This window comes from Chelonoidis abingdonii, chromosome 7, assembly GCF_003597395.2.
Source record: "Chelonoidis abingdonii isolate Lonesome George chromosome 7, CheloAbing_2.0, whole genome shotgun sequence".
Lineage (NCBI taxonomy): Eukaryota > Metazoa > Chordata > Testudines > Testudinidae > Chelonoidis > Chelonoidis abingdonii.
This window is the reverse complement of record NC_133775.1, coordinates 91,552,281-91,569,957: the sequence shown is the minus strand read 5'-3', so window position 1 is coordinate 91,569,957 and position 17,677 is coordinate 91,552,281. Positions and strand designations below refer to the sequence as shown.

Here is a 17,677-nt window from a genome sequence, read left to right as displayed (position 1 = left end):
ATGCAATAGAAATACCAGTCATTACAATGTGACTCAGTTTGGAAGAGATCACTATATCCTTTTTAATGCATTTCACAGGTTCTCTGTGGTGACCTATAATAGCAGTGATTCCTCTTCTACAGTGGCTCAATTTCACAACCGAGCTTTTCAAAAAGGGAAATCATCCAGAGGTTTTATTGGAATACTATAAAGCATTTCATGAGCCTGCAGAAACTAGCAACTTTAAAGACAGTGTCATTCCATTTCAAAGAGCTACTGGGTGAATTAAAAGAAATGTTTTTGCTAGAAACCAAGCCACAAAGTTTGGCTATAGATCCAAAGTTCAGGGGTGGCCAGATCCAGGCTCTTGGTACAGCCCATCCCTAGTTTTTGTAATGTGTGTATCTGTGGTTTCGTGTACCATTCTCTTGTAACATTGCTCATTATTATTGAGCCCAGTAAATACATAGACAACACTCTCACTGGTGTCCCTGGAAAGGTGGTCAAAGTACACTACTGACAAAGTTTCCTTGAAAGATTCTACCAAACTTAGAAACATTCTCCACACTTAAAATGGAGGTAATACCTTTAAAACCTGTAGAGATTGTTGCACCCTATCCTCAGTTCCCTCCTTTCTGTGTTTGGGGCAGAAATTAGAGGGACAGGGTGAGTGGGATGGAGGTTGTTTATGCTTTTGAACTCTCCTTCTCTGAACTTGAAGCAGTTGGCAGCATACCTAGCCCTGGTGTAAATTAGAGTAACCACAGGGCTACTCTAAGGTACACTATCCTTCCCAGGGCCCAGCAAAGAATAGCCATAGCACAGTGTATTCTGGCTACAACCCTTCCTTGCTCCCTCCCCTTCTATTCCCTACCTCCAGCCTATACTCCCTGACTTGTCCCCTACACTAGGATCAGGGATGGCATTGAACCCATATGCCAGCTCCATGCAGGCTGCAGCAGTCCTCTGCGATATTTCTGTCCTTTTATTTTGCCAGAGCAGTGAAAAGGGGGCCTTATATAACTGAGAATCAGATGATCCAGTAGATGCACCCACACTAAAGCCTCTTGTTTTGAAGGGTTTTTTTCAGCTGAAAAACAAGCAAACAAACAAATAAAAGTGTTTGAGGTTCCCCCCACCAGCAATAAATGCAAGCAAATTCTGAACAACCTCTGAAGCTTCCAAACATTTCCATTTCCACCAATACAGAGCAGACGTCTCTGCCACCACCACACTCAGCAGTTCCGTGCACACAAACATTCCCACTGCTCCCTCTTCACAGCATGACAGCAGGACACAGACAAAAGGAACCCTTCAGGGCAGCTGAGACTCTCAGACACATCTAGCTTTATTTTTCCTGTCAGAAAAGTTCAAGAATTACACCAAAAAATACTTCAGTCTCTGCTACTTACTGACAAAACGCACACCACAAAATTATAAATTGTTCAGTCGTTTGTCGAAGTTTTGATTTTTCTGTGGTGGGGTTTGTACATTTCAAGTGAGAAATGAATTTACAGGTGAAATATGGAGGGAGGGGGAATCAGACGATGGGGTTTGGCACTACAGTTTTAGCTATACTATACAATTGCTTATCATGACTCCTGTCAGCTCAGTCCTGCCCCCACTTACACCAGGCTAGTCCCATTCAAATCCCTAGCAGCTGTGTGTGCATAATGAAGGACAAAACTCTGCCCAGTGGGTTTGGCTCCCAGTTTCTAGCCTGCAACACCTACAAATCTGATCAGCAGGCTTGGTGAAATGCAAACCTTAAACTCCAAACCCAAACATCTATCTTGTCCTACTCCTGGTGCTTATTCTTTTGAACTCAAGCTGACTGCGATCTCAAGTATTCTAACTGTCACACTGAGATGTTTTGGGTGGCAGCTCTGAAAAAGAAAATTCCTTTTGCTCAAGTCTTACAAAACAGACATGCTTGCTCAGATCAGTTTACAAGCTAAATACTGGGCTGTGTTTGAACACCGTACAGGGCTGGACTCGGCTTGGTGTTTGTTTTTACGTTCACGGGTTTATAAGTCAACTCAAACTTTGAATTTTGATTGCACTGTCTATCGTTAACTCTCCAAATATTTTACACACCAACAGACAAACCCTCACAATCCCCACATAAGTAATGTCCATGAAATAAGGATAAGGGGGAAATGAGGCACAGAGGGGGCTTGATCCTTTAAGGTGCTAACCCTCTCCTGCGAGGTGCTAAGCATCCTAGACTTACAATGAAGTTATTTGTTTCTTTGCTCTCCAAAGAAGTGCTCAGCATCTCAAAGGATCAGGCCCCATGTGACTTGTCCAAGATCACACAGGTAATCTGTGACAGAACTGGGAATAGAGCCTGACTCCCGGTCCTGTGCTGAAGAGATTTAAACACAACAGCTTCCTTCTTCTGCTCTATGTCCCAAACACTTAATCCTGACAAACCCACTGAAAATCTCCAATATTATGACTGTGTATTCCAAATCCCTAGATCCTTCTGTTTTTAATTCAGACCTCAGACTGAACACACATGCGTGTGTACTTCTCTGGCCACAAACTAATGCTGATACCATATTTTGAGCAGCTCAGTTTGCCAGTAGAAGGACCCTGCTCTGGCAAGTTTAACTACCCAGTGACATGATTCGTAAAAGACTTCCTCCTACCCCTGCATGTCAAACAAGGTATTCAAATGTTCTTCCGTTACATACTGCTCTAGGTTCACACATTTCTGCCAAAGATACAGTTTCTGGGAGATTCTCTTTGCCTGATTCCATCCTCTCTGGTTGTTTTCTGAATTTGCTTTTTTTGTTTTTCCATTTATTTTTCTAACAAATATTTAAGCAATGATTTTAAAAATATTTTTACATCGTAAAGTTACAGTCAACATCAAACATGCCTTTGTACAAGAGCTTGGCTCGGTTACAAATCAACGAGAACAATGCACGAAAAGAAATATCAATTAAGATGACTCCTGCACTTGAGTTTCATTTCTTCTTCTTGTGCTGTTAGCACTGCGCCCTCTCTGAGGCAGAGCGATACTTCATAGACACGGTGTTGTTTCCCTACTCCCAACCCCTCCCGTCACTACTGAGTAGTTTTAATGGCCTTCTGTCTTGGCAGCCTTGGCTTCATGGTTTACCGATCCCGAAGAAAGCCAGGGCGATACAGACCGTGAGCTGGTTTGCTTAGCCATGCTGTAATGGCTTATGACAGTATAGAATCTGCCCCGGGAATTGGAATCCTGTGCTGAGTAATAGGCATCCAGGGAGGCTGGGATACATCTCTTATGCTGGAGAGAGGGAAAAAGCAGGATAAGTAAGTAGCAGTCACATCACTTTACATTTATTTTAAATTCCCCGTTCGTTCTCACGTGGATGACTGACTGAACTCACTGATTCATAGCAATTGGGCTTCTTGTGCCAATGGAAACATATGTGCTCCTCTATTGACAAATAGCTTGGGGGATGCCAAGAAACATTAGATAGCACAGGGCTCTGAGACAGGGTCAACAGATGTCAAAACCTGCTGGAATTGGCAGCCCTAATTAAGACTGGTTTCATTCCGTGAAACAGAACCAGAATTACAGAATAGGGATCTTGCTGCTCTGGCACGGCACTGGAACGCACTAAGATCAGGCACCTGCCAGCGGTACTGGGAGAGGACGTCGTTTAGCTCACAAAGTGTTGGATTGACAGCCCTGCAGACTGATGTTCTCTATTAATCTGTAGAACAGATACAAGCCAGGCAGAAGCAATGTAAGCTGCTTATATGCTACCCTGCTACCATGCCTTATCTCTGACCTGCAGGAAGACCAGCCCTAGAGATAGGTGACCAGTTCAGTCTCCATGGCCCTTTCTGTGCTTCTCCTCTGTGCTGAGGCTGCCAACTAGTCTCTACTGGTGTAATGTGGACCCTTGTCCACTAAGAACTGTACTGAGAAAACCAATTTGCTTTGTATAGGCCACAGAAGAGCCAACAAATGGTAAGAACCTTTGGTCCAACCTGCTCAGATTGATAGTGGTGACCTGGAGGTGAAGGGCCCCATTTACAATTAGCATGTCCCTTAGCCATCTAGTTCTCCCCCCACCCCATTCTAGTGTGATTAAAGACCAGAGCAGAACACTAAATCCAAAGTGCATGAACTCTGAGGAAATTCACGTTCAGAATTCAAAAGTCATGACTCATCTCCTCTCTGATTTTATGTACACTAAGAGAATAATTTACAATGAACAATATATCGAATAACTGAGCCTCTTTTCCTGTTCATAGAATATCCCCAAAGAATTAAGACCTCTATGAATTTATTCACTGTAAATAGTCAGTCAATGATATGTTTTGCAAACTGTTTTAACTCTGTGGACTGAGCAAACAGTTCTCAATGACTATCTGATATTCAAACTCTATTGATTAGCTGTGATTGGTCAAACAAGTTACATGGTTTTGTTTCTGTTGGCCTACTGGATGAGGTGCAAAAGCATGCCTCTCAAATACTTGCACATGCGAATTTCAAAATCAGCATCAGTGAACGCTTGTGCATGCAGCATTGAAATTTGCCTTGCATGAACATTTATGCCAGAAAAACTCGATCACTTGAATGTTTGTGGGAAGCAAACCCAAAACTCAGCTGCAGTGCATTCATTCCAAAACATGAGGGATTATTTAGGGACATTTGTTTGTGGCATTCACAGAGATCTAATCCTGACGATTACAATATAAAATGATGGAAGCAGATGGAAGTTCACATTTTCCAAAACACTGACCACTTTTCAACATATTCTTGTAAATGCTCTGTTAGACTCTGACCATGAAGTCAATTGAATTGTCAGAGATGATAGAATCTATCTGGCTGGAATCTCTTACCTTATAAACAAATCCATCTGGGCAACTGTGATCGTAAGTAAAGGCTTTGTATACCACAAGAAAGACTATGCAGGCAAGGAATGCAAGAGCCAAACTTATGAGAATAGTGACCTACAAAAGAGGGATAATATTACTCTACATATGTCAAAATGGCATATAAGCAATCTCACAATTAAATGACATATATTAACAAGCATTCTAGTGCCCTGCAGTCTTCACTCCCCTGTGCTGTACTTAACTAAGCGTAGTAATTGAATGAGCGCTACATCCAATATCCCTGAATTTTGACATGCTTCCCCCCTCGACCCAAGACCTTTGATGTTGCATTTTCTACATTTAATCCCTTACACATTTCTAGATATTCACTAGGAGATTTAGTGCTCTAAAAGGCTTTGCGTTCTCACACTCTGATCTTAGCATCAATAGAAAGTATTTGCATACGGGCCCGCTGGGGTCAACCAGAGGTCACAAACTGGAGGAATAGTCATTGTCTAACCAGCTGTAGCCAAAGTTGCCTCCTGGCCCTGGTAAGATCCTATTATTTCCATTTACCAAGGACAGGTGAGTGGGTAACAAGAAAAAAGTCTCCATGACACACTATACTTCTATGCCTTCTAAGTTACATCCAGCTTGATGTTACATGGTTAAATTCTGCCTAGGTTTCCTGGTGGGAGGGAAAGGGGTGTCTTCCCCTACCATACATAGCTGCAGAATGGTGACCCAGCCCTTTGTTTTAAGAGCCAGGCAAAGGACCAGCTAACACGTCCTGTATAGTGATGATCACAGGCAGTATGCTCAGGCAGATTGAGGGCCTGGTGATGATCAGGCCAGTGCTTCTCTTTCCCTTGTGTGGCTGCTGGCTCCTGGCTAGGTCACTGATAATAGCACACACGATGCTCCTTTTTGGACCCAACTCAGTGTTCTGTCCCCTCATGCCAGAATGTGCTACCCCACCTGAGCCATTCAGCTTGACTGGTGCAATTCCATTTTCTCTAAACCACCCAGGTTCTCTTGAAATGGAGTTACCAGCTTCATTCCGAGGACCTGATCCTGCTGTCTTAAATCAGGCAAATCTCCCACTGAGACCTGGATTGGGCCCTGAAATGCTCCCTGATCTTCTGACAAATCTGATGTGAGTTTCAAGTTTGTAATGAAACCCAAAATCAGGGGAAATTCTCGTGGTTTCAGGTTTCACTGTGAACATCCAGCTCAGCAATAGCACTGATCTCCCAAAGATTTTGCTTATCCTAGCAGGTGTTCAGCAGGTGGGCAGCAGAAAGCGAAACAAGACTTCAGCTCTGCAATCTGCCTTTGTGCTGCCAATACTATGACTACCCAGTTCTGTCAAGGCTGTTGCATCATGCTAACTGGATTGCCATGAAAAAATAATCATCCCTGGGGCTCAGATGTAGCCCATTGCACTACTATGGAGAGCAGAGGTCACATTCTTGCTCTGTGGGATGACAGGCATGAGGAGTGCAATGAAGTTAAAGCTTAAAACCCCTGGCAGGCAGAGCGTTTATGGCCACTTCCCCCACCTGCTTGGCTGGCTGGAAAGGGCAGGAGCAGCTTCTCAGACGGGCCTAATGCTTGTCCAAGGTTGCAGGGTGGCTGCCTGCACTGGTGAGGGATTGTAAGGGTCTTGCTGCAGGAACAGATTCTGTGTTTTGTGAAGCAAGTGTGGGACCCTAGGGCAAGGAAACTGCTGAAACAAAGGGTTAAGGCAGTAATTAGCTTGTTCTGCCCTCCTGCTTACTACTATGGCAAAGGGAGACGCAGAGACATATTCAGATCTCTCTCTTTCAATGATGCAAGTTGTATACTTTATTATTATTTGGATCATAGGGCCCCCACTAATTATACATACCCATAGTATCTACTCCTAGAAGCTGCTCACTTAACCTATTCACAGTAGCCTGGTGATAAGAAAAGAGAAAAAACAGAACTATGGCAAAGCAGACAGAATTGTCAGGAAAGGTAACTAGTCTATGCAATAAAGCACAGACTTGTGCAATTCAGAATCTATAGTAGCACCATCCAATTCAATTAAAAAAAAAAAAGCCGACTCTTGGATCACACTGTATTCTGCTTTAATTCTCTAGCAGTTCTAAGGGTCAGTATGATAGGAATCCATACCTGGGCTCAGATAGGCTGTTGGGATTGCTTGCAAATCAGGAACAGATCTGGCCTAGTAAGTACTCCAAAAAGATGTGCCACATGGTGAGGTATATTCCCAAGCACACAGTGTCTGGTTCATTACTTATACTACATGCTGCTACAGTAAACCTGGCAATGCTACCTACAATGGCCAAGACATACAAAGCTACATTTTCAACGGATGTTGTAAGAATGTTGAATGGAAAGAGTACAGCTAACGTCACATGTCCCCTGCGGAATCTAACTCCAGAAGGCCCACTCCAAATCAAAGGGGAGAAAGGGGAGGAAAAGAATACTCTCATCTGCAGTGATTAATTAGCCCTTTGTTAAATTGGAGAGTTTTAGAATGAAATGTAGAGAGATAATGAGGGCAGGCAAGATAGAGGCTAGAGTGACTTTGGTGACTCAAACACAAGGATTGCCGTGAATTCTGCAACCTTCTCTGGTATCCTAATCTAGTTAAGCCATAGCCCCTTCCAGAATGAACCTTTCAAACTAACCTTCCCCTTGAGGCCTGATGTGCTGAAAAGCGCGTCACGTAAGCACAGGGTGTCTGCAGGGTGAGATTCAGATATTTATTGCCAGCCCTAATCAAATATAACTTGCAGGGAATTCAGTACTGCACCGGGGGTGGTTGGTAGAAACACAGCACATTTGCATGAAAAATACTACCCATAGCTATGAAGATGTTGGCTCTTTTTACTATATGATGAATTGGATTTGCAGGTGAATTTCAATAGGTATTTATTTGATATTTATATTCTGGTAGCCCAGAGGTTCTCAGCCTGGAGGAAATAGCCACTCTGCCCTTTTCATATTGCTAAACAGGAGGGGGTCTGGGCTACATCCCAGCTAGAAGGAAGTGGGTGGAAAAGGAAGACGCAGCATAGAAAAGGTTGACATCATAGTAGCCAATCAGGATAAGGGCCCCATGGTGCTAGGTGCTGTGCAAACACAGAGGCAGGCATGGTCTCTGCCCCAAAGTTTACTGTCTAATCTGTTTAACTGGCTTTTTCAATTCCCTGTCAGATTCTGCAGGTGCAATGTAAAAGTACTACCGGTACTTTGAAATAAAAACACATCCAAATAAATACTCAAGAGATATGTATCCTGAGAAAAACTCTCATCCGCTGAAGATCTGCAACCAGTGACAAGCTGCCAGAATGTTAATAACTGGTTCCCTACTGGGTCTTCGGCAGCACTTCGGCAGCAGGTCCTTCATTTGCTCCGGGTTTTCGGTGGCACTTCAGCCACAAGTCCTTCAGTGCCGCTGAAGACCTGGAGCGAGTGAACGACCTGCCACCGAAGTGCTGCCGCCGACCCAGTAGGGAACCAGTTATTAAGCGCCGCCTGGTGAGTACAAGCCCGAGACCCCCCACCTCCTACCCAACTCGTCCCACTCCATCCACTGCCCTGACCCCATCCACCACCTCCCCAACAGACCCCCGGAACTCCCACGCCTACCCATCTCCCCCTCCATTCCCTATCCCCTGACCGCTCCCCCAGAACCTCCACCCCTTCCAACTGCTCCCTGCCCCTTATCTAACCCCTCCTCCCAGCCCTGGCCTGGCCCCCTTACCATGCTGCTCAGGGCAGCGTGTATCGATGCTGCGCGGCCCACTGGAGCTTGCAGGCGCTGCCTTACCTTGCCACTCAAAGCGGCAGGAGCTGCAGAGCTACCCAGGAACAGTCCAGAGCACTGGCGCTGGGCTCTGCGAGAGGAGGGAAGGTGGGGGAGGAGCCAGGAGAGCTTCCCTGGCTGGGAGCTCAGGCGGGCCGGACAGGATGGTCCCATGGGCTGGAGTTTGCCCACCCCTTTAACAACCGGCTCGAAACCAGCTTCTAAATTTAACAACCGGTTTGCACGAACCGGCTCCATCTCTTCACTGTCTGCAACCCACCACTTTCCCTTCACTCACCACTCCAGCAAGAGGCTTGGGAAAACATTTATCTTATAGCACGTCCTGAAAAACCATCCCAGCTCTGGCAAGCCACGGCAGAAAAACAGCTCCTGCCACCAGCCCCATCTCATTTAATACAGGAAATTATGAGCTCGCACACTTCTGATGATCACAACTGGCAGTGTGTTGAGGATGGGTAGTTTGATAATGATGGTGACTGAGCTCCCCTGCAAGTTGGTGAGATGGCACTACGGCAAGACATACATGTTGCTATGCTAATATGAGTGTTTGGAGGGCAGCCCTTGATGCTGGTTAAAAGGCCTGAGAATGAAGTGTTGAACTATATGGTGCTGTTGCTCTGCACTATTTACCGTATATAGCACAGGAATCTTGTTACTCTGGGTTGATTGGAGGGGACTGATGTGGGATCAGGGCAAGTGTAAGATCAAAGAAGGACACAAAGTTACACTGAATATGTGCATCAATACACCTAAGAAAACCATACTTGTCAAAAAACCAACCTGCTGTTTCTACATAGCAAGAGGTTACTCATCCTCTGACCTATTTTTCAGTTCCCACAACCTTCCCCTACCAGAGATATAGTACAATTCATTGGACTTTCACTACATCAAAGCCCATTCAGTCTCTGCCTCCCATGTGTACAGCACAATATCCTGCTTCTACAGGGCAGACCAACCAGGCTCTCTCAAGCCCAGTTCTAGCATCTGGGCTAATTTGCCGCTTGAGAAGAGAATGGGAGTGGGAGGATAGTCCCAAAACTGTGAGATTATCATCTCCCAAGTCTAGAGACTAACACTGGAAACTGGCCATAAGGATGGCAGAGGCAAAGTCCCTCTCTAACCTTCTAAGCCAGCTAAGGTGGTCAAATTACTTGTTTTTCATAAGGGTGAAAGACCAGTCTCGGTATTTGAGCTCTTTGGGGCCCCAGGAATATCCCCTACTCTGCTAAATCCCATGTTAATGTTCATGCTAAATGAGAAATCATTAATAATCTGACACTACCAGTCCCTTTCCTCTCTGCCAACTGAGACTCTCATGACAATAGGCTCTTCTTAGACACGTTCTATTGTAGCAGCAAAATGCTAACACCCAGTTCATAACCTCCTAGAACCAGGCAGTTGTATTAGCCTTTTTCTCCCTCCCTTGTGTAAATGAGCCCACTTTCCTCTCTGCTGCAGTTTCATGCACTTGCAAAATTACAGCGTGACACAATATTATACATGATGATACATAACGTAAAATTGATCTGGGATGAAATGTCACATAAGGTTTTAAAACCTAGGGGGGAAAGAGAAGAAAAAATCCACCCACAAATATATTGCCAAGCCTGAGCTAAGATCCAGCTCCCTAGTTATTCCACAAAATACAAAGTTTCATTAACATTCAAATACCAAAGACTCACATTGCTGCAATAACTAATAAACCTCCACATTCTAAAAAAAAATGAATACCATGAACCTCAGCAGCCTCAAAGCAATATAAACACTCACTTAGGGGAAATAAAATGTACTCAGCTGACAAAACCTACAAGCACTGCAGGCATGAATCTGTTGTGTGTGGCAGCAGGATTGGGCTAATGGGAGAAGTTTTTGACCAGCGGTGAAACAGTCTACACCATTATGGTCACTTCTTTTACCAAATTATGATACACCTTGTGCAACGTATGCCCGGTGAGGTCTCTATGGAAAAGTCATAATCTAGTGACCATTACTGTCCTGTTGAAATGTATCATCAGTGTCAATGAACTTATGAGATTTTGCTACGTTTGTTACTGAAATGCTGTGAGGCTGGGAAATACCCATAGATTATCCCCTCAGAGAGGACAAAAAAACTGTAAACACGGAGGCCTTATGTACCAAACCCCATGAAGCCCACAGGTGCAAGCAAAAATTTGCAATTCATAACGAAGGATGGTCAGCAACTCACGTATACCATGAGGGCTGCCTAACCCCACGACATAGCATGGATTTTTCTAGCACCTGGAGAAAAGTATAAATGAGGGACAGTGACATCACCATGGGGCCTTTCTCTCCTCCCCCATCTCAACACAAGATCATTTGGAAGACAAAAAGTAGTCTCGAATTGTGGGGTGGGAGGACTAGAAGGCTTTCTAATTAGTACGAACTGTGAACTGAAAACTGCCTGCAATGTCTAATAGGGTGAGAAAAACTGTTTAATTCAAATCTTGTTTAGCCTAATAAAGTTTAGGATTTAGAATGAGTGTTTACTTTTTATTTCTTATGTTATTAACTCTAACCTTTATGCATCCCACTTATAATCACTTAAAATCTATCTTTCGCTAGTTAATAAACTTATTTTGAGGTTTAATCTCAACCAGTTTGTTTGTCTAAAGTGCTCAGGGAGTCTGCTCAGGTTACAGAGGCTGGCGCATGCCTGCTACTCTTTGAGTGGCAAACTAATTAATGAGCTTGCATTGATCAAGAAGCAGTGTAAGATGTACATTTTTGGGATGCAAGGCTGGGGGAATTTCTGGGGGTCTCCCTGTATTCAGTTCATGAGTGGCTTGGGAGAGTATTTGTGTAACTTTGAGTATGTCTTCACATGCTAAGGGCTGTGTGAGAACAAAGCCTGAAGAGGCTTCTTGTCACTAGCAAAGCAGTGTGAGAGGTACCCTGAGTCAGAGAATTAAGAGGGCACAGTAATTCCACAGTCCAGGTTGTACCCCAAGGGATGTCACACACCTCACATGTGTATCCCAAAAATCTGTTGGAAAAAGGGTCCTTGCCAGAAGATCACTCTACTGGAATAGAAGTAGGAGAAAACGCGCGCGCGTGCACACACACACACACACAGAATTCCCCTGGAAACTAAGAGCCTGATCCAAAGCCACTGAAATCAATGAAAGGATTCCCATCAACTTCAATAGGCTTTGGATCAATGTCTAAATTCACTTTCTCCCTCCTCCCTTTCCATTTTAATTTAATTTTAAAGGAAGGGGCTCTGCATTTTAATTTAATTTTAAAGGAAGCTTCTTAAACATTTTAAAAACCTTATTTACTTTCCATTTTAATTTAATTTTAAAGGAGGGGGCTCTGCATTTTAATTTAATTTTAAAGGAAGCTTCTTAAACATTTTAAAAACCTTATTTACTTTCCATTTTAATTTAATTTTAAAGGAGGGGGCTCTGCATTTTAATTTAATTTTAAAGGAAGCTTCTTAAACATTTTAAAAACCTTATTTACTTTCCATTTTAATTTAATTTTAAAGGAGGGGGCTCTGCATTTTAATTTAATTTTAAAGGAAGCTTCTTAAACATTTTAAAAACCTTATTTACTTTCCATTTTAATTTAATTTTAAAGGAGGGGGCTCTGCATTTTAATTTAATTTTAAAGGAAGCTTCTTAAACATTTTAAAAACCTTATTTACTTTGTCCTTCCAGAAATAACTTACGGATAGAATGAAAAAACCGCCGCGCACACACACACACCACACAGATCCCTGAAACTAGAGCCTATGATCAAAGCCACTAAATCAATGAAAGATTCCCAATCAACTTCATAGCTTTGGATCAATGTCTAAAAGTCCACTTTCTCCCTCCTCCTTCCATTTTAATTTAATTTAAAGGGAAGCTCTGCATTTAATTTAATTTTAAAGGAACTCTAAACATTTTACAAAACTATTTACTTCCATTTTAATTAATTTAAAGGAGGCCTGCATTTATTAATTTGTAAAGGAAGCTTCTAAAATTTAAAACCTTATTTACTTTACATACAACAATAGAAGTTAGTAATATATATAGACTTGAAAGAGACCATCTAAAACTGTTAAATGTATTACTGGCAGCAAACCTTAAATTAGATGAAATAAATGAGACTCCACAAGCACTTCGAAGGTTGTCACCACTGCCCTACACTTTCCATTCAGAATCTTGTTTAGGAAGCAGAGATTAGTCAGATTAGGAGAGACAATCGCCATTACCGAAGTGCACTATAGAATTAATCACTTTGATAGCACCAACAAGACAAATAGTAACACCAGACATTTGCATAGAGCTGTGCTATGCAGCAACCAAAATTCATTCCTGGCAAAGATCAACATTCCTCCATGGAAGAGTTACCTGGGGGGATAATGGAAGAAAATGTTGCACTTTTCCTGGTACTGTACCACATGGAATGATTTGAGAACAGTGAGTTTTGGAGGCCACACGCCCTTGTGAACCTACAGTATAGTTCCTAGTATTACTTATTACCCTGCTCTGAATCTACTGCCAGTCACATCACTTAGACGTAATGGCTATTATACCATTTAACGCTGTACCCTTCACACACGTCGTCATTAATATCGATTTAAAGGCTCCTTATTGATTTCGAATCCTCCCAGACGAGAAAGCCTAAATTCGAAGTGATAACTCGGATAGTTCGTTGACGAATCGACATTATTCCTCCTAGAGGTATCCCACAGAATGCCACCACTGACCTCTGGTCCAACAATCCAACTCGGATGCGCAGTGGCGTTAAACAGGAAAAAGCCCGAGACCTGTAAATGACATTCCTCTTTCACTGCCACTCTGATCAGCACGGGCTCGATGACAGTCAAATCAAAAGTAGCTCCTGATGAACCTTACGGATACTAATCGATCGCCGTATGTAACCAAATCTGTTTATCAGAGCTCCGTTAAAAACAGGAATGCCAAAGCGTTTGAAAAATAAATCCAGGGATACCACGGTGCGTTCAACACCGTAACGGGATCCAGGACTCAACGGAGCTCATGAGGGAAGGGAGAGGGTAATAAGACACAGCTACCAGTCTCCACAGCAATCTCTTGGAAAAACTATTCATCTTGCTGACGCCAATTGTCTTCGCTTAATACCACGTGTTCTTGCGTGTTATGACAGCTCGTCATCTCTTCCCTCCCCCAGCACGTGAAGAGAAGTAAAATTAAATAATTCCTTGAGTACGTAATGTCACCCTCTGTGTACTGAATGCCTGGCAGAAGATAACGCAAGGTGTGACACGTCAGGATACCGTTTGATCCAGGTCCATGATTGCGTGCTATGGCGTTGGCTCAGCCACTCCGCGGAAAAACGCCAAAAGGTGTCTGCTGCCTTCACAAAGAGGGTGCCTGTCCCAGCACCACCCGGGCAATGTTTTCTGCCCATCAGGCACTGTGCTCTCAACCGAAGTAGAACTATGATAGTGAGAACACTACCACAGTGCACCGCTCCTGACGATGAGTAGCTTGACCAGGACGCAAACAATCGACTTTGTATCCCCACTGTGACCGCGAACCAATTTATTAGATCTGTTTTGTAATATCAGTTTAAGCTAATTCGAAATAATCGTGCAGTGTAGACATACCCTCTCTCTTCACATCCACTTTCCCAGGGAATGAGGCCACCAAAGAAGCAGAGCGTTCAACTCTTCAAGACACTGAGTATATGACATTACTCAGCGGTAGGCAATTAATGTGACATTTCACATGAAATCCCAGCAGTGAAAAGTTAATGTTTTTTTGAGAGTCTCCCTTTATGCAAGAACAAAGAATCTATATAGGGGAACTTTTAGCACTTAGATCTGCAGGATTTCTGCCAAAATAATTTTAACAGGAGGGGCATAATGCCAATAAAAAACAAGTCTCTTCCCATATGAGAGTTTTGGACAAATTAATGTCATTTCATTTGGAAACCTATGAATTCAATTGACAACCTCGTTCACTGCACAAGCACACACAAAAAATCGTTAATCAGTTGTTACCAATCCACAGAGCTTCTGCTAGTCAGTAGAAAGTTTTTGGCTATGAAGACATCTCGCTATAAACTCAGGATGATTTTATTAGAAGGATTTACAGTCGATGCTGAAAAATTTTAGGAGTGTAATTTTTCCCTTAATCCCACAACTTCTCCAAGCCAATAATTAGATTTTAATACAATATTTAGTCCAATCACGTAGAAACCACCTACCCCATGGCCAGCATCATGCTCTTGGTCACATGATCTGAGTGGCTCTGTAAGCAAAAACAGATCTGGCTGCATTTATCAGGATTTTAAAAAAGCTGCATTTTACTCCTGCTTTATATGAAGTTCCTGGGAAGGAAAGGAAGAAAGGATCAGACTAAAAAGATAAATAAGACGGGGCACAATTGATTCTTCCTATTTGCTTGGGTGCTGTTTAGGAATATACAGTTCAGTATACAGAATCAGCCTCTGAGCTGATCTGGTTCCAGCTTGTTCAAATAAGAGAAAAATTCCCCAAAATGAATCTAACCAATTTTCAGTGCAAGGGGGAAAATAGCCCTATGGCAGTCAACTTATGTCATGAAACGTAAGATTTGATTATCTTTACCGTCTCTTTGGCTTCTGTGAGCAGAGAGGACACAGGGCTATGCAAGAGGATGGGAAAATGTGTCATGCTTATTCCATCATTCTTCCACGTCCTTTGAGATCCTGTGGAAGCCCCTCAGCAAATGCTCCACAGAAATCAGGTTCCATAGGTCCTGTGGGGTGGGGCCAATGAACAGGAGGAGACTATGTCCATGACATTATCCCCTAAAATAGCAAGTATATCTACTTGAAGCAACATCAACCATCTCTGTACCAATTTTCTATCTCAGTCAAGTCCCCTCTGACTCCTTTCCTGGCTCCACGACTCTGGTTTCCACAATCTCTAATGCTGCCATACCTCTCTTTATCTTGTAATTTAAGAAAGAAGCACCCATCTACTGAGATATGTGTTCCCCTCAACAACTAACTGCCCATGCCCTGTGCCTTGTAACACTGTGAGCACAGCATGAGTTTTGGAACAAGAATGCCATGATCCCAAGCAATTTGTCAAATAATTAAATTATGTACACACTAACTAGCTGGCTCAATTACATTAGCTAGTCTTCATCATGTAACATAATTTCTAGTGCCTGTTTAGGCACTAATAGCCTCAGATCTCTTTAGATATGCATGGTGCCAGCTGCCGTCTGTATGACATCTTTCTGTGCCAAGTCAAAGGCCCTGAACGGAAAATATGTTGCTCAGTTTGCAAGCCCGTTTCTTATGGAAGTTCTAAAATGCCATTTTCTATGGAGAGGCTTGAAATGTTGAACGCTAATTAATTTCCACTTTAATTACAAGATTTTGCACTGAGTGCCTTAAACAGTTCTTCCTCTGTTACCCATAAGAAATAGCTTACTGCAGGTACATCAGACAGGAAATAACTGATTTTTTTCCTTCCAACAAAAATGAGTCCTTTCTGCCATCTTATCAACCCAGCAATGGCACCAAGATGCTGCAAATCCCACTGATGTGCAGAAGCTTATCAGTCACTGTTAGATGGTTTCAATCTTGGCCTTCCATATGGCTGAAGCACACAGTAACATATCCTATGCCATGTGTCAAGTGCCAGTGCTGATTTGCTAAGATACATGGTGACATGTACAGAGGACAGGATGATTTCAACGCAAGCTACACATGTACAGCCAAGGTCAGATTCAGGATGCTTAATGATCAAACACTGAAGTTCTCCTCTTAAATTTAACTCCGTTTTCCAGTCTCACATGCTGGTTGCTCAGGAATGCCAACTGTAATGACTTTATTTTCTAATCCAAATTCCCAGTTAACACATGGCGTACAATTTTTATAAATGGACCTTCAGAAAAAGGTGCTGAGCAAGAGTGGAAGTGACTTCTTTCTAACTCACTAATATGAGTAGGTTATTCAATTAATGGACTATTGTACAAAGACACTTCCTTCCATTGCTGACCTTTCATTATCAGCATCTTATAACATCCCATCATGTTGTGCAATGTTTAATCCATGACATTTCATTCCCTTTATTGCACGTGGCACTTGACTGTAGAAGCCTCAGCTCACCAAAGGTACTTTTAAATGCAGTGGGAGGGCAAGAGAGAATGTGATGTGTCACCAACAAAATGTCTCTCCCCCAACCCTTTGACTGACAGAACTCAATCTCTCACTGGACGCTCTCCAGAATTTAATCTTCTCTCTGGTTTCCCTGTTTATATTGTGTTGGATTGTGCATGGTGAAGCTGTCAGCAGCATTCATTACTGTAGACATGGAGGTCATATTCCCACTCATATACCCTCATTCACTGAGGACCCAAGCCTACCAGGGATCTGCTAACATGAATAAGGTCTGCAGGATCAGGTCTATAAAACAGAATCACCATTTTCAATTCCAAACCCACTCGGAAAGGAGCTCCTCCCAGTTAGCACTTGAGGAATAGTAAGAGAACAACATTAATTTGATCAGGTGAAAGAGTTTGATGAATACATAACCTACTGGTTAGCATGTTTTACAGGTCCCCCTCTGTTCCCAGTCCACAGAGGATCTTAGTCTGTTACAGCCCCATCAAGGGAGTCTTGCCTTTTTAGATCAAACTGTAGCAGCTCGGGCATTTAATTCTTGTTGTCCTTAGTTCAATCCCCAGTGTGTCAGCCAAGATGGTGGCTATCACATAGGGAGGAAGAATGGTCTAGTGGTCAGGGCACTGTTAGAATGGGTTCCTGTCTGCATCCTGTAGTACTTGCCCAGGCCGGTATTGCCTTGGCCTCTTCTTTTGTCATTCAGTGTTGGACCCATTCTACAACAATATGCATTACCTCACCTTTTGGGGGCAAAGCCAGACTTTTTGGCACCCGCTCCCCTATTTGGTAAAAACATTGCTTGTGCCAATCAGAGGCGAACACACACAGGTTTTGGGGTCTGTCCACTATGACACTTCTGTGATGTCATAGTGGGTATTTTAGGGGTTGCCCTGCCATGTGCAGGCAGAGAGAGGAGAAAACGTGTCCCGTGTA

The 17,677-nt window shown here is 43.1% G+C and overlaps 1 protein-coding gene across 1 annotated transcript in view; it reads right to left on the bottom strand.

Moving 5' to 3' along the window:
* Positions 1-1,303: 1,303 nt before the first annotated feature.
* Positions 1,304-17,677, bottom strand: part of NSG2 (neuronal vesicle trafficking associated 2) — a 44,674-nt gene continuing 28,300 nt past the window's right edge. Inside the window, exons 4-5 of the mRNA XM_032801499.2 lie at positions 4,831-4,941; positions 1,304-3,259 (exon numbers count right to left, since the gene is read on the bottom strand). Coding sequence (XP_032657390.1) covers positions 3,068-3,259; positions 4,831-4,941 — 303 coding nt within the window. The 3' untranslated portion in view covers positions 1,304-3,067. The remainder of the gene's footprint in view (positions 3,260-4,830; positions 4,942-17,677) is intronic.